General features: G+C 38.6%; 1 protein-coding gene across 1 annotated transcript in view; it reads right to left on the bottom strand.

Moving 5' to 3' along the window:
• The window catches only part of LOC140244448 (extracellular calcium-sensing receptor-like), a 96,578-nt gene extending 76,334 nt beyond the window's left edge, over positions 1-20,244 (bottom strand). The window contains exons 1-2 of the mRNA XM_072324089.1: positions 19,539-20,244; positions 15,907-16,041 (exon numbers count right to left, since the gene is read on the bottom strand). Of these exons, the coding sequence (XP_072180190.1) occupies positions 15,907-16,041; positions 19,539-20,244 (841 nt within the window). The remainder of the gene's footprint in view (positions 1-15,906; positions 16,042-19,538) is intronic.
• Between the last annotated feature and the right edge of the window lie 2,384 nt (positions 20,245-22,628).

Raw genomic sequence — 22,628 nt, 5'->3', positions numbered from 1 at the left:
CTCTTACATCATGGCACGACCACCTTGCCATCCAATTGTAACAGAGGCAGCGCTTTCCAGAATTGTCCACTTTCCAGACGCTACATCGCTATGTCACAAGACAAGTGTACTTTCCCGCTGCAATCAAAGATTCTCGTCACGTCGTCATCACTGTGACTGACTATCCCCGACACGACTTACAAGAATGATGAAACAAACTCTTTACTCACTGTCCAAATGTTAACAAGGTCAATGGATCAGATATGTTATATATATATATATATATATATATATATATATATATATATACATATACTTACATACATACATTTATTTATCTATTTATTCATTTCAATATACATGTACATAGTCATCCATACGTACATACGAATGCATATTACTTTTAAATGTAAAATGCACATGTACTTACCAGATTATCATGTATGCGTATGTAGCTTTCATGTGTCCATGAAACTGATATGACGTACAAAAGACATTTCAGAGAAACATGCAAGTTACTTATGAATATGATTAACAAAAGTCACAACAGGGAAACATGCAAGTTATGCTCCCTCTAGGGAAAGGTGCGCTCCAATGTCCTTTGTTAATCATATCAGTACTTAAGCAATTATAATGTCATGGGCAGAATCTTGGTTTGGAAGGTTTTTGTGGGTGTATCCAACCGACCTAAGAAAAATAGTAGAATTATTATTATAAATTGTATAACACATATTTAGATGCTATTTTGGCCACATGAGTGATGACCAGGGTGTTATGAATCAATACAGGTCAATATGCATTTGCACTGCATGGTCCTTTTGATTCAATGTAACCAGTCCTGGGTGACTGGCGAGACATTATAATGAGCGATATTCGTACGGCGCGCCGTACGAATCTCGCCGCGGCGTCGTGTTGTTTTGTTTTGTTCTTCTTCTTTTTTTATATCCGTCATACCAGACATCCAAGATGGCGTATGAGTGGCTGATTTCTACTGCTGTTGATACGTTGACAATAAACCATTACTTTAATTGAACGAACTTTGTCTCCTATATATACTAAACATGGTGTGCAATTCCACAATGAACAACAGTCCTGCTGCTTGTGTGTGCAGTAACAAAATAGATCAAACTTACTTCACGTATGGGTGATTTAAAGCCACCCTGTGAGGACCTCTCATACGAGCAATAATTTTATGGCGGATTGTGCGATACACTGATGATTAATGATAACATTTTGCATTACCAATTTTCTCTTCCCCGCTGCGGTGACACAAAGCGTTCCTTTAATAATTGAGTGGTCACGTACCACTAATGGAGATGTCCTCTAGACTAATCCGTCTTAACTGAATTTTCATTAAACTTATATTTAAAACAGAAATGGAGCGCCAAGCTGCACATTTTCAACGGTGCTGAAGTTCGTCTGAACTGAAAAATAATGATTGATTCTGTGTCACTTTAATTTCCCCGTTGTTGGAGGTCACATGATTTCCCTTGAAAATTGTAATCATAATATTAACAAATATCCCCTTTCACATTTTTTTCTTGTGGTAGTCACGAAGGCTTTTTCCTTGCTGTTATCTATCCACACATGGGATGTTGATGGCTTATGCACATCACCCCTCCCCTAATTCGTCCCCTTTGCCTCCCCAACTCCCCGCGTTATTTCGCACTTTGCCAGAACTCGTGAATCCACAGCCAGTAAGGGGTTAATCTGAGTTTGACTTTCCGATTATCCAACGATTCTTGACTTGCACTAGATTATTAGCATAAGGCACCACTTCTTAAATTAGCTGTTGTTTCTTCCTTTGATAACAGTGAGAGCCTAGCCTATAATATTAATTCATTGAAGAATCAATAATACAGACGCTTAACATTAATGCTTAAAGGAAAAGGTAAATACGGTTCCATGACATTTGCTTTAGCGACAACATTTCGCTTCCATTGTATGGGATATCTGCACGCTAAGCCAAACATAAATTCTCCCTACAAGCATTACCCAAACCCTAATCCTGATCCTCACATCAAACTAAATCTAAAACCCTATCAGAACTCTAACCTTAACCCTATAAGTCCTTGCAGAAAGTAAGACCGGAGCAATATTGTCGCAGGAGCAAATGTTGCGTTACCGTAAAAACACTTGGAACTACATCTACAGCTCCGGACAAACAGCTAAATGTCCATGACGCAATTTTTGGAACTTCCATAATAAACACGAAACCTAAAGTTGTCTGAATGGATGTGTTTTATTCACCTATCAGCACATCCGCTGGCTTGCGTTCTGCGCGGATCGGCGGAGATGTCCCGAATTTGACCTTCAATGATCAAGGTTACGAAACCCCTGTTATACACTCGACTGAACCACCCTTGTATGTGTGCAAGACTGTGACATCATCACGCCTGAGTAGTTCGTCGAATAGCTCGGCAATTACAATTAAGCTCATGAGCATGAGGCACTGAAGGGTTATAGTTTTATGGTAATGGATTCAGTTTGATGAAGTAATTTACCATCTTCATTAGATCGTCTTATCGTGCAAGTGCTTTTATACTCGTATTTCTGATGTAAATTCAGATGTATTCTCGAAGTAGACTAGATCTGTTATGCATTCAGATTTTATGCATGCTTTGCTCGCAAAAGTTGCAATGAACAAACACAGAGCTTGCCGGATGTTTGCCCTACATAGCAACAAATAAGTGAATTCCTGCCTGTGGAACTTAATGGGAGAGAGCAAGTGATAGGTTGTAGGAGAAGAAACATCCAGAGATGGTAATACGTTACAGGAAACGGTCTGCTTGGTCAACATCTTGTTTCAAAAGGTGCCAAAAATAGGTAAAAATGAGTAGGGCAGATCCTTGTTGGAAATAATCACTCATCAACCTTCAGTAATGTCATTCACTGGTCAATCGGTGGTGTAATGGGACTACAATATAGATATATACAATTATAAAATAAGACAAAGAGGTATTAAGAGCGAAGCACGGGACAAGAAATTGCAAGTGGAACATGTCAGTTTCTGGTGTTATGTATTACGGGATATATGAATAACAGACACCTGTCCTGACGTAGTTGGGATTTTTGTGTCCTAGATACGTGAGGGCAATCAAGAAACAGTACGAGTATCACAGAATCCCTATAAATCCCGAAAGTACTGAGCAGGTCTAACCGAATTTGATGTGCAGGACGACGTATAATTAAAGATGTGGCTCTTTAAAATCCTTGAAATCCGAAGATAATTGCCATTCTAACACGATTGTCCTCTATGGGCAGAAAGCTTCAATTTTTCATTGTGCAAGGGGCAAGTTTCAGCCATCTTTAACATTGCGTTATCAGTAGCAAAGCTTATTGTCAATTCCATTCGCTCTATCCATCTATGCATCCAAGGAAATCGGTACTCATACCTTTGTCAAAAGCAATCAATTTTTTAATGTCTGCCAATCTATGTTTATATCATGAGCTGGCTATATTACACGCATATTCTGTCACAGCGTCAATCAGGAGACTGTTTCATGGAGAGCCTTGTGTGAAACATGAGCAGTAAAAATAATAATGCGACAGGGACGAAACATTTCCGATCATCAACAAGATGGCATGTGAAACTACCAAAGTATATAATCTGCAGGACTTTCATGTAACCATGAAATAGGAGAATCGTGTTACACTCTTGAGAGTAGAATTGTCTTTCGTCCGTTCGTCATCAAATTTATTCAAATATCTATTTAGTTATTTTTTTCATATTCATTTATTCATTTATATATTCATTTGTTCATTCATTCATTCATTTATTCATTCATTCATTCATTTATTTATTTATTTAGATATTTGTTTAATTATTTATCCATCTATCTATCTATTTTTTTTTGGGGGGGGCCTTCCTGTCAGTCACTTCCTAATTATGAGACGATTTGCTCAATTCACTAAAGCAAATAAGCTTTTAAAAGAGGGGGATGTTGGTGACACAAACTTTACGTGCTGAAGGGAATCCCAGCTGACGTCGGAAAACTTTAATGATCACGTGACGTATTCATGCTGGGCGGAGGGGAGCCTCATTTACTTTAAGTGTCGCATCTCCGCTCCGTAATGAATCTCGTTTGGAAATAATTGACCTTTCCCCCCACGCGTGTACTGAGAAAGTTCTACGTTAGTTGTAAACTGAAAAAAGGGGGAAAATCGCAATGGAGCAAGGAGAAGTAGGTTAGGAGGGCTGACTGGCTTTAATAGATGATGATGCTGATCTAATGGAAGTGAAGACTGTCTATGCATTTGCAGGTAAATGCATATCTATCAAGTAGAAATGACAAATCAAAGTCCAGAAGACCAAAGTCTTTGTGCACCCTTCGCAGCGTGGCGTCAGAATATTTTTGCGGCGAGTTACGCTTTGATGTTTAGTGAGTGTACGAAAGTCGCAGAAGTTGATAGTCGAGTGCACCTTTAACGGAAACTTCATACTAGATACTCGTTGATGTATTTTGGTGCTCCATTAAAGACCACTTTGTAGATCTGTAGAAGGAGTTTGAATTAGATTCTATCCTTGACTGGCAGCCGGTAGAGTTGACGAGATCTACGGGCTAAGTGAAACATGGACAAGATGCACATTCTATACTCTTTGAAACCGATTAATATCAGCTCGACTTACTCTACCAAGTAACAGCTGAGAAAAAAAAACTGCAGTAGACCAGTCGTGATTCTATTGTAGGTACATTATAGCTCGGACAACACTCACAGCAGCATGACGAGTATATTATACTAGCAGGTATATGTTAGCGATTTGTCCAATATTGCATGTGTGTGAATAAATCATGTTCTTGTTAATGGGGAAAAATATTTCCATTTCGGATCTATTACGGTACATGAGTACCTGTATGTCCGTGTTTGTGCATGTGTTGCAGTCGGTAGAATGACATTTGATTCGACGTCATCATGATGAAGTCCATTTTATGGGGGTGGGGTGCCACTATTTCGGAATGTATAAGATTGAGGAGGATCTCGTAGGTTATCTGTTCAGGTTGTCTGTGTGAAACTTTGTTCAATCTGAAGTCCGAGTAACTCGCAGGAGTCGATCGGCAGCCGAAAGTCATCTCGCAAATTGACTATTCCTCGATCTCCTCCATCCACGCCCATGATAATGGGTGGCATCTGATGGAGGATTTATTGGATCGTGGCGGACTTTGGAGACTGCATGCATCACCATCGGTCTGTGGTTCATCAACCGCTACCGTTCACATCATGAATGAGAGCCCAGCAACCATGCCCTGTACCGCCAATGTCACGTCCCGAGTGTTGACACTTGGGACCTGTTCCTCACCCTGCCTCTCCTCTTCTTCCTCTTCTTCTCCCCCCCCCCCCCTCTTCCTCCTCGACCCGAAGGTGTTCAACTACGAGCACAGTGAAAAAGATGGTGCAACTCAGAAAAAAAAATGATGCACGAGGGGGAAAAAATCAATTTACGACTACAGTGGCATTCACCAGGACACACATGCACTGTATGATACACAGATATACTCTCACACACACACACACATACACACACACACACACACACACACACACAGACACACACACACACACATATATATATATATATATATATATATATATATATTGCAATGATCAAGATCTCCACTGTGACATGTCATAGCTTCTGTTGCCACTGCTACTGCTGCATTTGTTTTCCATTTGTTTTTTATTCTGCTGTCTTTGAAAAAAAAAATATCTGACGTGAATTGAACTAGCAACGCATTAGTCCTTTTCCGCGTTTGGTATTGATCGGCAACTTCAGCACCGGGATTAAAGATGAGGGCATAAGCTATCCTAATGCGCGGATTGCCCCCGCAGATCGATGTTTAGGTGACCACTTCACTTCGTTCCCACGTAACTTCTGGGTTAAAGTATGTAAAATTCCTTTTCTTTAAACTTTATCACGAAATAAACACCTTTGCATTGCCTTTCTTTCCCCATCCATTTCTTCATTTGCACTTTGACAAACTCGTCTTACCTATTCTGGCCACATGGACATGTGGACTGGGTTTGGGTTTGATTTTTGCGAGCTAATCAAATCGTAAATCCGCAAGCCCACTTCTCTGTGCTTCTCTGGACATCATGCCATTCCCTATGACGAGTCTACCGGCACGAGTGTTTTCGTAGGCTTTAGCAAAGGCTCCATCGTTTGTCTTTTTTAGTATTGTTTGTTTTTTGTTTGTTTGTTTGTTTGTTTCTTTGTTTGTTTGCTTGCTTGCTTGCTTGCTTGCTTGCTTGCTTGCTTTGGAGACACCCCTCTCTCCCTGCCTCCTCCTCCTCCTCCCAGTAATGTAAAAAACAAGCAAAAAAAAAACCACTCCCTTTCCAGGTCTTTTATCTCAATAAAGTAACCACCCTATTAATGGATAAAAAAAATACATATGCCCACTCATTTTCTGCCTGTTGTTGTTTTTTATGATTTAGTCACTTTGTAGCATATATAGACTTTTAGAAAAAGAAAATATCATGGGAGCATGATGAACTGCGAAGACGAAATCAGACGCCGGGGAGTTGCGGGGGAAGGGAGAAGAGGTAAGGGGACAAGATCTGAAATATTTGTTTATTCTCTATAAACTGTACACAACTAAAATAAGGACAAAAAATATGATTCTCGAACTTCTATGTGTTTCATTATCTTTTACTTCTTATCAGCAGGATATGCGCATTCATGTCTTCATTGACCGAAGCCCCTAGATCTACAAATTGAGAACATAATAGAAGTATATAAGCAGCAACAGTTGAACTACTTTGCCCGAAAACAATAGATGATATTTATGGTATATCTGCCAGCGATGAAGACAACATTTGTGTTTGCAGTGACTGTTTTTTCGATCTAGTTGTAGGCACCCTTAGGTATAGCAGGAAAAAAAAAACAGTTTGCTTATATAGGGTTACCTGATTTCTTAGTTTCCTACCGATTTTCTCTATTGCGTGCACGTGTTGACTTTTAATTCTTCTGGTATTTGCTTTGACAGTTATGCCCTCGAGTTCCACTGTGATCTCAACTAGCCAACAATCGTTTTTGCTGGAGGTTTTTTTTTTTCTTTCTTTTTTTTCAAATATATCTTATCTTGCATACTTAGACACGCAGGTGTTTTCAGCACTTTTTACACTTTGCTCCCTTTTCTATGACATTTTAAACAGGTTTGCTTGCTATTAGCGATTTACGATTACGGCCCTTGATTTGCATGCACAGCAGAAGGAAGAAAAAGAACATTTTTTTTTTAATTCCTTTTGTACTGCAGAATTTTTCGTAAATGTGTCTCTTCACTTTTAAATCTAATGGTCAGCAACATGTTAAACCATCAACATATTATTGCAGTGCGAGGACAGATACTCATCAGCGATATGATGGCAGCATTTTCTAACGTCATTTGGAACATAGTCCGAATTTTTGACATTTTTGAACCATTTAATGGGACAAGCAAAAGAAAAAAAGAGACGAAACAAAACAAAAGCAAAACCAAGAAAAACATCAACAACAACAAAAGCAGGTGAATTGTGAAAATTTAGAATTATATTTGATATCAACCTTTCTGTAGAATATAGATTCAACCAATCGTGCTCAACAATGGGTCCTAAAAAGGAGTAATTTTGTTATCAAACTTTCTCTTAAATATAGATTCAACCAATCATGCTCAACAATGGGCGCTAAAATATGCCATACGTTTAAAGCTACAGCTCGAAGTTAATTTCTAATTTCCGACATACATAGATATTAAATTAAACTGGCGTTTGTTGTCATTGCAAACACGCTCGTCGCTTTCGAACAATGACAAAGACATCAAAACGTTTACCTCTTATCCTTCGTACAGAAGGGTGCAACGTGTTTATACTTTACTTCATCGATGTAATTAAGGTCACGTGCTCATGAACGGCAATGAACGCGCAGAGCTTGACTCAATATACAGCAATTACACACAGACTTCGGTAACACTGAACCGAGGGTCGCGATGCTAACCGTTGCGTGACGTAATCACGAAGGGCGCTTGTCATCTCAATTACCGTTCCACATTGAGGCAAACTTCACATTTTGTAAAGTTTCGCGTTATACTCCATGACAAGTCACGTGACCCTAGCATATTGCATATTGCAAGGACAGTGAGTCCGCCAGGTGCACCAGCCCTTTGATGTGAAAAGCCACTCCGTGATTGACTGATTTCGATTTGTCGATGTATCGTTAAGCCGTTACAAACTAACCTGCAGAATTTTACATTATGGAATATGGATATCTAATGAGTACTCAATTCATCGAAGTCAACTTAGAGGTGGTTTTGCGCTTTAACTTTCAGCTATTCCTCTAAAGCACCGACGAGAAAGAGGCAAAAAATGAAAAGATGTGCTTTCACGATGTATCCTGCTGGGGCAATCAAATAATGATACAATAACACCAGACAGGTGACTATTAGAATTGCTCCAGTCCGCATGTACTGGAAACGGTATCGTGATGTTCACTTTGATCTCTCGTTAGGGCAGGGATCAGGTGGTAGGCTGACCTCAATGATCTCATATGATTAAAGGAAATAACTGAAAGAAATGATTTACATAATCAATGATATCATATGAAAATGAATCCATTGAGATTAAAGTGATGTACAGTAGGATTGTGGGGGGAATATTGTTTACCTAGCAAAATTTGGCTGGCGTGTCATAGTTAGGTGATTCTTTATAGAATCAATAACTTCGTATTTTCCAACACATAATTCAGGCATTCACACTGACCATTTCTTCTACGTCTTGAACCTGTGTTATTGGGGAAAGACATGTACAGTTACGTCTATTGTAAAACACTTTGCATATTTCACTCGATCTCAAATATGTGACTGTGTGAAAGAGGCGGTTATTGCCAGATTTTCGTCAAATTGATGTGCTTCAATTTCATTATCTTGGTCATTTTTTGGATCTTGACGTGTGGTGAAATCCAATGTACAGATGCAAGAAATGATAACGATATCACAAGATTAATACAAAACACTTTGTCCCGCAGAAATGCATTATGGCAATAGCATTGATGCATGGTGTTATGCAAAATATCATGGAAGTATTCCCCCGGCTACAATCTATTTTGAATTTGATATTGATCGTTTGGGAATTCACATGTGAATGAATAATTAAGTGATTAAACAAAAAGTCGCTTTCAGGCCCAGTAGAAATGAAGAGAAATAGATAAATAAATCGATCATATGTACGTGAGCAAGTTATTAGGCAATGAATACATGAATACAACTGATCACACCGAAGTCTTTTTGCATTAGTGCACACAGTTAAAGGTTGTTAAATCTAAGCATATAAAATTGTGAATAATGTATGACTGTTTATACGTGGAAGGGAAATTATTATCCCATTAACTTTTTGATGGATGAATTTCTGCTCTATATCCGTTGCACATTTATCTTTCATTTTAAATAGTGTGCTATTCTTATTCGGAATGTTTAAGTTATGATTCATCCATCTTCCTTTGCTTACGGCTTGTGACAACGCGGAATAGAACAATGTTGGTGTTATTCTGGATTTACCTCCTGTTTTTCAGAAGAAGATTGTGTGTGTGTGTGTGTGTGTGTGTGCAAGGAAAGAGTCTAATCACATCACATCACATCACATCACAGAATTCCACCGACGAGACGAGAAAATGTATAGTGCAAACATTACCTGGATCAATGCCGAAAAACCCACTGGCTTCAAAGGGAATTTTCCCCAAACACACACACACACACACACACACATATATATATATATATATATATATATATATATATATATATATATATATATATATATATATATACAGAGTGGATTCGGAGAGAACATTAGTGAAACACTCAGGGTGCCTAGTGAGGGTGTGAGGAAAATAGGACAGTCTGGGGTTGTTGTTTTTTTCTTCAAAGTTATGATATCTGTTCATTTCATTTGCCGCCACTAGTATATTGAACCTCTGCAACTGTTCGTGACGTCAATGTAGTCAACTGACGTGAAAAAAAAAAAGAACCGTGTAAAGAAACTCGGACGGTCGGTTAAATATTGTTTTAAATTATTAAATTTTGAACAGTTTTCAATTTTTTCCTCAAACTTTCTTCGAGTGTTTAACCAATTTTGATTGATTTTCGGAATCCACTTGATTTTAAGGCAAATTCTCTTCTAAAGGTCCTCTGATATCAAATTTAAGTTCTATGTACACGATGAGTTCAGTTGATATTAGAAGGTCTTTGATATTCAAATGTTAGTGTCCCTTTTTTTTTTTTCATTTAATGCTAGATTATGCGATACATATTCTGATCAAAATGTCGCACAATTTGTGATTAGCAGGTGCTAGTAATGTATGTATACACATCAGCAGAAGTCAACATGTAAGGAGACCTTTAAAAGCACATTTGCCTTGATCACCAACTGTACGGATAAGACAAGATAAGGAAAGAAAACAAAAGCATGAAAAAAAGAGTAAGGATGAATACAAACAAGCGGGCGTCGCAAATTACGGGCGCGCGTATGTGAGCAAACACATTCGTTGTCCCGAGACGACCAAGCAATTTTTGGAATGTATTCATAACGCAACTTTACACCTGCCCTGGATTGGTCCGTCACAGCGGTGCTGACGCCACACCGGCCCACAATTCGAAAAGAAAACATTCCTGAGTACATGAGTGACACGAATACCCTTTGAGATGTGTACATTGGAGAACCATAAACTGCACTCAATAGAAATATAAAAAAACAACAACACGAAGGAATGGAAGAAGATATACGTAAGAGAATTAGATCAGTTTTTTTTTCCCCACGTGATCAGGCTTAGTTACTGCAAGCAGGGAAAAAACAACAACAACAAATAGGAATGGGAGAAGATACACAAAGGATAATAAGATCGGATTTTTTTTTTTTTTTTTAAGTGATCAGGCTTGGTTATTGCATGCTATACATCGGTGGTTAATTGTTCTGATGAAATGAAAGTAGTCAAAGAAGACAGCATGCCGTGAACTAAAGACAATTCTCTCTATCTATCTATCTACCTACCTATCTATCAATGTATCTATCTAACTATCTATCTATCTACCTACCTATCTATCTATCTATCTACCTATCTCTCTATCTATCTTTCTATCTATCTATCTACCAACCTATACTCCTCTTTGACTGTGACAGTTCCACAGCTCCGTATAAAAGATGTCCTCTTGAGACTATAATTATGGTAGTACATGCTTTGATTATTGACTGATTCCCATGTTGACATATGTATATATATATATATATATATATATATATATATATAACACAGATGTGGAGAGACAGTGAGTGGAATCATTACCCCACTGAACTAAGATGCCTGAAGTCAACATCGTAGGCACTCTCAATAAAGCAACCCAAATAAAACTCGAATCAGAATTTGAAATGGCAGAAAATTGGCAACGAAGCTGAATTACGAAGTCATCTGTTGACAACTGTCGTCGAAAAACGACAACTGGGTGTCGCCATCAGCTCTCTGAAAGTCACTCTGAGTGTCAGTAAGATACGGTTATATAGTCTCGTAGTCACTATTCCATGCTTCAGGATCAAGTTTACTACGATTTAATAAACACAGACCATGCCCCCCCCCCCCCCCGTTACGATGAATTGTTTTATTCAATGCGACGCATTGGACAAGAAAGTCGGACTTAACTAGATTTTACGGGACAGCTCTCTGCCGTTCAAGCCATTATAATGTGCATATTATTTATATCTATACATTTTGTTTGTCAGTCAGAGACAATTTCATCAACCGGCTCTTGAAAACTGCATACGATTGAGAGGGAGTGAAAAATGTCACAAGCGCGACGCGCATCAAATCGGTCATCCCCTTTCACACCCGAGAGCCCACCGAATCTGCATCGTCCAGTGTTTGAGGTTGCAAACTGACACAGCATAATTTCGTTTCCCGCGCGAACAGAAATACTCTACAAATTCGATTAGTCCGCCCAGACTTTACAGGGAGCAACACGAGGAAAATCTAGTTTATATAAATTTCTTCATGTAATGATGATTCGAGTCTTCGGTTTGGGTGAGTTTTTTTTTTTTTTTTTTTTTTTTTTTAATGTTAATGTCTGTTTCAGCCATAACTGGTGGGCTTCTAACAATAGCTTATTTATGCACTGCCATAGCAACGCACCTGACTTATAGCATTACTCATTGAATCATCTTTTTTCTTATTTTGAAAGTCACCTAGTTATTGCTGACATGAGTTACAGTGTTTCAAAAACCGAGTAGGTCTGTATAAAAGTGTATAGTATGAATCACAAGGCTGTTATAAAGATTCGATTAACGTCTTTCTGATTTATCCCGCATCTCTTTGTTTAATAAGATCATAATTGATTGAGTATATTTCTCGCGCGCTATCATCATCTACTCACATTATTGTGTTATGAAGAAAAGGTGACTTTTTCTTCAACTGCTAAAACATTGCATAACAAACATGAAGCTAAAGACATCGTCTGAACACCAACAAAGAAGGAGCAATCCACACAACTATCGAAAACGTCTCTCGAACGGATGATCAAGCGCTCCCTAGTTCACGGCACAAGAGGTAAGATGAGAAGTAAGTGAAAGTACCAAACATAAATGTCACTGTCAAATATCGACATATCTGCAAATAATTGGCCTAATTTCACCACAATGGGGCTAAGCCAGTGGCTTCATTTGCCCTAATGGACTCATATTACTTTCTCGGGGGAAAACAAGTTGACTTAAAGCAAGGCTATAGGGCTCCAGTCAACATTGAGCTTCACAGATATACGACCGTACACTGAGAGTCACTTGACGTGTATGCCAAAGTCGTAAGAGTGAGAAGGGACTTGAGCAAAATGACTGCGGGATTAATTCTTCTCTTCTTTTCTGCTGATCCCCAAAGCATTTCCTTGTCAGCAAGAGAAGAAAATCACGGTAAGACATCAAAAGGTGTAAATGCTCATTTTCGATGTGTCTCCAAATGTGAGATATAGGAGCTTTACCTATATATTCAAAATCATGGAGAGCAAAATGAACTATATAGTATCCATCATATTATTCATATTAACAGGGGAACTGGACAGGTGAAGTTTATCATAATACATGAATTGTCTTGTCGTTTATCTTCGTTGTTTTTGTGTTGTTGTATGTAGTGCTTTTTTAGTTCATGCGACTTAATTGAAACCCAGCCCTTCTCAAACTCGTTATGAATTCTTGCGAGATTTTCTGATGCCCAAGTTTGGTGATTTGCAAAATCAGTTCAAAGAAATCTCATCACCCTTTCAGAGTTACGAGACAATTAAATGCCTAAGACCAACTTCAGTATAAAAGTGAAATATTCATACAAACACTAAGACTTTTTGGAGATTTTGAAAGACTTTGTCAAGCTTTTTATTTTTTTCCACCGTTCACGTTAACAGGATACACATAAACAGAGCAAATACAAAGCTGGAAGAAGATAGGTATATGTCTTTAAAATGTCATGGAACTTATACAGTTTTTACTGTCATTATAGGCAATTTTTTCCACATTCGCGTCGAAATAAGGAAACAGATGATGTATTAAGGATGATGATTTACATAAACAAAGTTTGAAAAAGAGAATACTACCGAACTATTTGACATCCACAATTCCCTTGGTACTAATATTCCTTACGTCTCATAACTGGCCAAATCTGTTTGTTTTTAATGTTTGTCCATGCACTTCATTCCCTTTCAAACCCTAGAGCAGGGAACAAAATAATGCTGGTTTCCGATTAAATATGTGGAAAAACTGGCAAATCTAGCACTGCAACGAGTAATATATATCGACAAAAACTTCAACCAAGCATTCCACCATCTAGGTTGTGAGTATTACCCCCTCCTCTCCCCCCCCCCCCCACTTGTTAAAAACAATCTCCAGCGTCGCCACTCAAGAATAGCAGAAAATATATCTTAACTCTTCACTATAACTGCGCGTGCGCATTAGCGTGTTTGTGTCATCGTGAGACTACAGTATACCGGAAATTTTAGACCGCTATCTCAGGTCACAACTACTGTGTATGTCAATGGACTTTTCTTTTTCTTCGAGTAGCTTCCTTTTTACTAATTAACCTCCACTCCCACCCCAGTCTGCACTGGCTGATTGATTGAAAAGGGTTGCTCTCGTTTCTATAAAAGACAACAGACAAAGCTGCATGTTTTGATACACATCCCAGTCATCCTAAATCCTACCCCTCCCCCCCTCCCCCCCCCCTCCCCCCCCCCTCCCCCCCCCCCTCCCCCCCCCTCCCCCGACCTACTGGGCCAACCATGCTCACGCACAAACAGAAAGAAGGTAAAGATATGTATCCACGTACGCGCATTTATAGAATAGGCGGAGAGCGCAAAATCTCTCTCTATTGAATCTGGGAGTGTTGTGTTTGTTCAGCGGCGGGAACAGGGAATGCGGGAATGCAGACGTGAGTGACAGAATTAATAACTATTAAAGCACCAGTCCGCAGACTGTACCGAACGCGAGTCAATTTATCATATCTGGCGAGCCGTCACTATTGTGATATGCCCGGAAGAAATGGATTGTCTGTATTCATTTTGCATCCCCAGTGCACAGCTCCGCTGCCGTATAAGAGTAAACGCACTTTTCGTCGGAAAAGGACCCACTTAAGCCTGCCTTTCTCTTAATATCAGGTATATGTTTATTTCTCTGCTTCCATTCACTGTAGGCCTACACAACAAGCTCAGTGGTGGGGTTGTATGAATTCAAAGAGAATCAAACAACCCCCCCCCCTCCCAAAAGAAATAAAAAAAAAAAACTCACAAAAGAAGACCATACAAGGAAGTGAGTTTGATATATTTGATAACTGAAATCCTTTTTGACTTCAAATATTTTTATGGAGATTTATAAAGACAGAATTTTCCTCCAGAGGTACTGCTGTCATACTATAACGAGGTTAATTGTAATTTTCATATAATGAACACAAAATTATTTGAGTGTTGATCTCAATGTATCACAATACTTCCATCTCCCTATCACTCTCTCTCTCTCTCTCTCTCTCTCTCTCTCTCTCTCTCTTTCAGTGTGTCTCGGTTTGCCCTGCCGTATATTAGTGCATCATTCAAGAAAACAAACAACAACAACAAACAAAAACAAAAACATTTTATACCAATTTAGAATGTGTCTGTCCTCGCTCTTAGTTCTCTCTTACTCGTACCTTTCTATTCGTCTTACATTAAAAAGACACTCAATGTGAGTTGACCCTATCCATGGAAATTATTTATTTCTCTCGCACGGTCATACATGCTTAAAACACACACACACACATGTATATATAATATATATATATGTATATATATATATATATATATATATATATATATATATATATATATATATATGTGTGTGTGTGTGTGTGTGTGTATACATATATATATATATATATATATATATATATATATATATATATATAACTATGATAGAGATAATGAAGACAGTAGACGTCTCACGATGTCTACTGTGTTCATTGTCTCAATTATATCATTCTCCCGAAGATGACAGAAGCGTTCTGTAAAAATATCAGCATCATTCCACTATAGGCAAAGAGAGAGAGAGAATTAAAATTGTATGTTTCATTTTAAAGGAGAGATAATTGTTCGCTCTTTACTTGGACTTTAAACGACACCCAGCTAAGCACAATGTTGCAAGAGCGCACGTCGTTACATTCTTCCCAAGTACCCAAATCAGTTAAAATCAAAATAATAACTGATCGAGAGCAAACATGGCAAACTGTGCAGGTTCGATTTGTCTGTCCGTCTGTTTGTCTGGGTTGTTTCTCTCTCTCCCCCCTCTCGATCGATCAATCTGTGCATCTTTCTATCAACCAAATATATATATATATATATTAATATCAATCTATCCATATGTATTTATATGTCTCTTTCCTATCTCCAAGCCATGGTGATTGATAAAAACCATTGTACTTACTCCGTCCGGGTAGCCTTGTGTTGGCCTGCTCGAGGATCGATGACAGCGTCTTGGTGTAGGTAAACGCCACCACCACTTCGAGGATTGGGTTCTGATTGAAGACATCTACAAGCCTCTGCATTCCTAATTAGACACAGACAAAAAAAAAAAAATAGAGGACATGTAAAAAAAAAAAGTTATGTATGAAAGGGGTTTGTCCTCTGACTTCCGTCACTTTATTTTTTGTATCCAAATTGCCACAATTTATCCATTTGTCTTCGTGGGAAATTAGATAACAAATTAGAGCGGGTCAATTGTTCAAGTTCAAGTTCAAGTTCAAGTTTGTATAACATTTATTTTCCATCTTTTTTTTCATGTAGGAAATCACATGCATGAAATTATTGTACAGGAAGGCAGAACCTCAAAAAAGCAAAGCTTGTGGTGAGCTGCCTTACAAAAATACATTACATCACAAACACAAGCACAAAAAAAAACAAACAACGAAAACATGATAATAGTTCCCATGACAACACTGAAATGAAATATTCCTCATTGTTCTTCACATCTTCTTCATCTTCACATCTTCACATGTTCTTCACATTCACCACTTCAAATTTGCGTCATGGTACACAAAGAAATATATATATTCGGAGTACATCGTTACACATAAACTACGTGTAAAAGCAATTTCTTTTGATAATCAGAACATTTTAAAAAGGAAATATAACACTATATTGTAATTCTGCAATTCGGAACTATCCACACTTATCACCCCACACCTGCGTCATACCTATATGTAGTTGGAAAATCAATTTGAGACCTACTCCTTAAACTTAATGACTACGCCATTCTTATCCATATTTTGAAGAGTCTATAAACGAGCTGACTATTTAGTTTGTTCGAATAATTCATCTTGAGAACGTATGAAATAGCCATAGGCCAAGATTCATTGGCGATGAATGGTTACTTTGAGAATCTCGAGTGTTTCTTCAAGAACTACTCAATGTATCATCTGCACCAGTCTTTACAATGTAAATACATAACACTTTCTTAATAATTATTCATGTTTTTTAATCTAATGGGGAAATGTCCTGAGAAATACTGCCCTAAAGATAAAGATGTGACTACTAGAAACAATCTTCGAAATAATCTTAGTAGTGCGACTTCAGAAGCCGAGATTATCCCTGTGGGCCCCTGCCTTATTTTGACAGTATATAAAGCACTATATTTGCCCCTGTTTTTTAAGCTCTGTCGTTGCCGAGAGGACGACGAGCGAGTGGTGTTGAAGTCCTGTAAACAGACCAGAGGAGACGGAGGTACTCGTATACGAATGCTTCTACTGCAACGAACCCGAGTTTCTCGAGGGCGTGATGAGAAAGATAATCAGGCTCAGGATAGAGACTCAAAGAAGCAAATGATAGAATTGTGACAGACAGACAGACATACAGACAGACATGAAGGGAATGAAAAAGAAATAGAGGACAGAGGGCGTTGATCCCCCCCCCCCCCCCTCTCTCTCTCTCCTTTGTCTTTCCCCTTTATAGTTTGTCATGCCTCTTGACCCAGTTTTTGGACCATGACTACCACACTTCAACCTGTCCCGTGGGGTTGATGATGATGATGATGATGATGATGATGATGATGATGATGATGATGATGATGATGATGGAAACGTATGTGATGGGTTGTCAATGAGACGTGACCTGCACTCTCTACTAAAGCACTTTTTTTTTCTCTCTCTCTCCCTCTCTCTTTCTCTCGATACGTGGATGGTATGCTGTCCAAGTTTACAATGTTGTTTCACGACATTCCAAAACAAGATGTCAAGAGCGAACATTTGCTCCAGACGTTTACGTCGGCAAAGCATAAAAAAGTATACAAAAAAACTATTTTAACACGATCAGCAGCTCGCCCATTGCACTTAAAGTTGTTACGACATTGCTCGGTTTACAGTCTTCTCTATTTGCGTTCATCAAAATATATCATACTGTTTTTTCTTCCTTAATGACTAATGTTTTGAGTTGAAAATGAATCTCTTCTCAGTCAGGTATGGTTCAAAGAAAAAAAAAACTTTTTGGTGCTTTTGTTATGTTTTTCATGTCTCTGCGGCGACTGAATGACCAACAAACACACATTTAAAAAAGAAAATTATGCGTCACATAATATGATTGGTCTAAAATATCTTATTTGTAAACGCCCCACTCATCGACTTATAAAATTACCTTAACAGAAATGATATATGTTTCTTTGATTTCTAACTCATCATCTGAATAAATTACAGGCAATTGAAATAATCTAGGTGGCGATGGTGATGATAGTAGTGGTGGTAGTGTATGAATGTGTATGAAAGGAGGGTAGCTAGCTTTCTTCTTTGCGAATATTTAGAGTGTGAAGTGAATAGCGGAAATTAATCACACCATCTATATTTAACTATCGAAACACAGTTTGTGGTACATAGGAGTCATTCTGAGTTAACGATTTCCTTTCCATGTCGGTTTTCTTTTCCTCTCCGAGTTGTTTAAACAAAAGTCAGTTATTGAAATTGAAACAAACTATATATAAATATAGAGATTTTGAATAATAAATTTTCTATAGAACAAATAATCCATGATGATCCAATTACAACACATTCAAATCACAATGGGAAAAATCCTTTATACATAATTATCTACAGTATATACATATATTACGTGATAAGTATATGAAACTGGATGTCTTCCCTTGACAGTATTAATATAATTTTTTTTCCTTTTATTGATAAAAATTGGACGAGTGAAGAAAACGCATTAGTGAGCTGGAAATAGATTTAATTGAAACTGATCCGAACCAGGATACTGTATCAAATGATATAAACGGTTTTAGCAATTAGTTGTTATTTCAATAGAAAGATGAAAAATGAAAACAGTGGTGTTTTTTTTTGTCAGTGACTTTTTCTGTCTCTCTTTTTTTTTTTTTCTCTTAAGGAGGGGATTGTACTACCAAGATTACATATCATTTCCGTTAATTCTACACTTCCTACACTACGAACTTTTTTTTTTCATTATTGGACTACCAAGATTACATATCATTTCCGTTACTTCTACACTTCCTACACTACAAACTTTTTTTTTTATTATTATTGGACTTTGAAGGCATAATGACATTGGCATGGTTAAAGGGACTGTACAGTACTGGTTGAGGTGGGGATTCACGTTTTGAACATTCCTCAGTGAGATAATGAAAAGCCTCTTATGAAATATGAAAGATCATGTAATTTTAAGAAGGATTCAACGTTTATTTGATGAAAATTGGTTTCAAATGGCTGAGATATCCAAAAAAGTGCTAATAATAAAAGGCGACATGCCACAATTTTATTAGGATCTCTTTGTTTCCAACTTGTTTTTGGATATCTCAGCCATTTCAAAACCGATTTTCATCGAATAAACTTTTGATACCCCTTAGAATTGCATGCTCTTTGACATCTCATAGAGTGGTTTCTGAATATCTCGCAAAACGTTAAAAGCTAAATCCTCACCTCGACCAGAACTGTACACACCCTTTAAGATGATGCATTTCTTGTTTTCATTTATTATGATAATTATGCAAAATGAGAAGTTAGATTTCGGACGGTTGATGCTCAGGCACAATTTTAAACAGCTTACCTTCTTCATCGACTTCAAGCGATACTAACTCATCCACTGCGATGCATATTCCAAGTCGAGCCGCCCGACTTCGGAAGTCGACCGCGACAGATCGCCCGTAGGCGTTGTCGAGTGCGATCATCCCCACCCAATTCCAGCCAAAGCTGGCGATGAGTTCGGCAACGGCCGCTGCCTGGTGGACGTCGGAGGGGACAGTTCTAAAGAAAGTCCGGTACGACTTCCGGTCGCTCAGCAAGGCGCTGGTGGCTGAATAGCTAATCAGCGGAACGCCGAAGTTCTGGGCGTAATCGGCCACGGTTTCGGCGCTCTCGGACGTGTCGGGACCGATGAAGAGCAAGGCAGATTGGTTAGCGATGACGGCGTCGGAGTTCAGCGAGATCGCCTCCTCGTCGTACTCCAGACCAAGGCACTGGGTTGCCGCTCGGAGTGCGGCGCTTTTCCAGTTACAGATATCCCTGATGTCGTACTCGAGCTTAATATCCCCAAGGATGTCCGTATCGTAGTTGATTTCGTCGATGGCGTAGATCATGGCTCGAGCTCGCAAGTAAGAGAGCATGTGATAGCCATCGCATCGTTCACGGGCCGGACCCTCTGTCCAGCTCATGTCGTCGATCTGTACCTGGTAGTGGATCGAGAAAAGTCCGCAGAGCTTAACCCTGATCGTCGGTGGTATCGCGGAAGGTTCCCCGTATAAAACGCTAAACATCAAACTACAAAATACCAACAGAAAAGTGACGTGAACATGTATAAAAGCCATTGCGGCAAATTCGAACTATTTCATTCCCAGCGCACAGTCGTAGAATCTCTTTCCAAATTCTTGAATAGCTTTTAACCGCGTATTTTATAAACCTCTGATCTCAACCGAAAACTGCTTAAGGATTCACATGGATTACTAGAGGTATCTCTTTCTCACACTGGACCACCAATAGAAATATGTTGACATCAAACAGTAAGTCGCTTCCAGTCGCACATGAACATAAACTCATTTAACTCGCCTCCCGGAGGTGCGAAAGCTATAAGGAAAACCGACACGGTAGGATGTCGTTCGATATCAATTTATCAAATATTTAGGAGAGAAAGGTAATTGATCCATAAACATCCCAGCTATGCCACACTGGAGCTAGAGGATAGGGTAAATCTCTATCTCGTTCACGTGATGAAAGTGTAGTGAGCGGGAGGTTGCGATATCTCTCGCTCAACGACGGTCACCGACGGATCAACTCTTATGAGTCAAGAGCGGACACGTACCGACTGACGGACTCACAGTCTTCAAATGCAGCGAGGAAGCGCTTACACGCACGCTGATCCCAGCTCTCTCGTGTAAACATCAGCAAAAGTGTTCCCGGAAAGTCGATAGATTCAATGGCTGACTTTCACTCACATTCAAAGCTGCACGCATCTTCTCTTTCAACAGTAGATCCGGCGTTTTGAATAAAGTCAAACAGTCGCGTAAAAATGTTTAACATAACGTTTCAAGGAATTTTCTAATAATTCATTCCATCGTAAGCTGCTTAGCGAATTTAAATTGACTACACAAGACGAAAAGAAAAGTGTAGCTTTACGCATGCAAGATTTGCTCTTAATATCATCTTTACAAGATTTTTCCCGACAAACATCCTCTTGAGTCGTTCATGATCAAAAGAACCTTATATCAATATATAACCTGAAATAATTGTTTCTGTCATACAATTTACACACACGCGGGCAGCTGTGTGCATGAGTGTGCGCGTGTGTGTGCGTGTTTGTGTGTACATGTGGTTCTGTGAGTGTGTGAGTGTATGCATGGTTTTGTGTGTGTTTGTGTGTGTATGGATTTGCATGCTTAACTTTGGGGAAGAATAGAGGAGGGCGTGTAAATAAGGAGATTGTGATCATCTACAACTTCCAGCATAAGAATTGTCCTCGCCGTTAATTAAAAACCGTCTCATCTATGGCTCATTAGGTGTGTACTTGACTTCAGGATTATCATTGATATTGTTGGCAGCCAGCAAATGTCAGAGTATTAAAGTCTAATTTACAATGATCTCCTGCGGGGCAGGGATAAGTGTTCTCGGGTCTCTTTATTGCGGGGAAATGGGGACCTCATTATTTACAGGATTCAGCTACAGACACGTATAGCTTAAATATCGAGGAAGCAATTCCTGATTGTCAGAATCGAGCATCATATTTTCTAACTGAGTGAGCAAAATTCTGATTAAGATTCCACCCATTTTCTCGCGTCACTCGATTATTTTCATTAAACTGTTGAGCTCATCAGCTCAAATCACGTACCATGTTCATTTGGGGGTCAAGAGTAGTGCCTTTTTCTTTAAAGTTACCTTTTTTATTTTATTTCCGCCGTTTACGATGCCACAAATGAAACTATTCCTGTTTAGTTTTCTTTGTGAACACGCCCAAAGCAAAAATTGCTCGTGTGTTCCTGTGGGTCAAAATGTCCGCAAATATATTGCCTGAAGTGGTAAAGTGCGTTCTTTGTTTGTTTTCGTTTTCATTAGGCCTTTTAGGCATGAAAATGCTACTCTGTGAAATATTAATCCATTGGAGTAAAGAAGCAAAGTGGATATCAATGAAATAAAAAGAGTCGATAAGACGATATGAGTTGATGGGATCGAACAGCGAGATGGGCATCCACCAAGAAAAGTTTAATATCGCGAGTATTACCAACAATATAGATAAAACAACTTTGAAGTCGTATTTGATATTTGTCTTAATGAATTCATAATTGACCTGATCATTAAAGGAAGTAGCCAATATATTATCATGAAAAAAAGAAGTAAGACTTTGTTTCTTCTGATGGTTTTCCACACACACACACACACCCACACCTACCCACACACACACACACACATGCACACCATTGCACACACACACACACACATACACACAATCCTGTCACATACTCTTGAGGAATATGAAACACTGACCCTTTAACAGTCGGTTCCATCAAGGTTTTATTGCAGACAAGAAGACAGCCGCGTATCAAGGCAAAACGCATACAAGCAATATAGTAAGCATACGTAATAGTGAACTCAGTAACAGTTCGTATCTATCATTTCAAGGTTGTTTTGCTTTGATCTGTCTAAAATTATA

Source organism: Diadema setosum, chromosome 2 (genome assembly GCF_964275005.1).
Source record: "Diadema setosum chromosome 2, eeDiaSeto1, whole genome shotgun sequence".
Classification (NCBI taxonomy): domain Eukaryota; kingdom Metazoa; phylum Echinodermata; class Echinoidea; order Diadematoida; family Diadematidae; genus Diadema; species Diadema setosum.
This window is presented reverse-complemented; position numbering and strand designations above follow the sequence as displayed.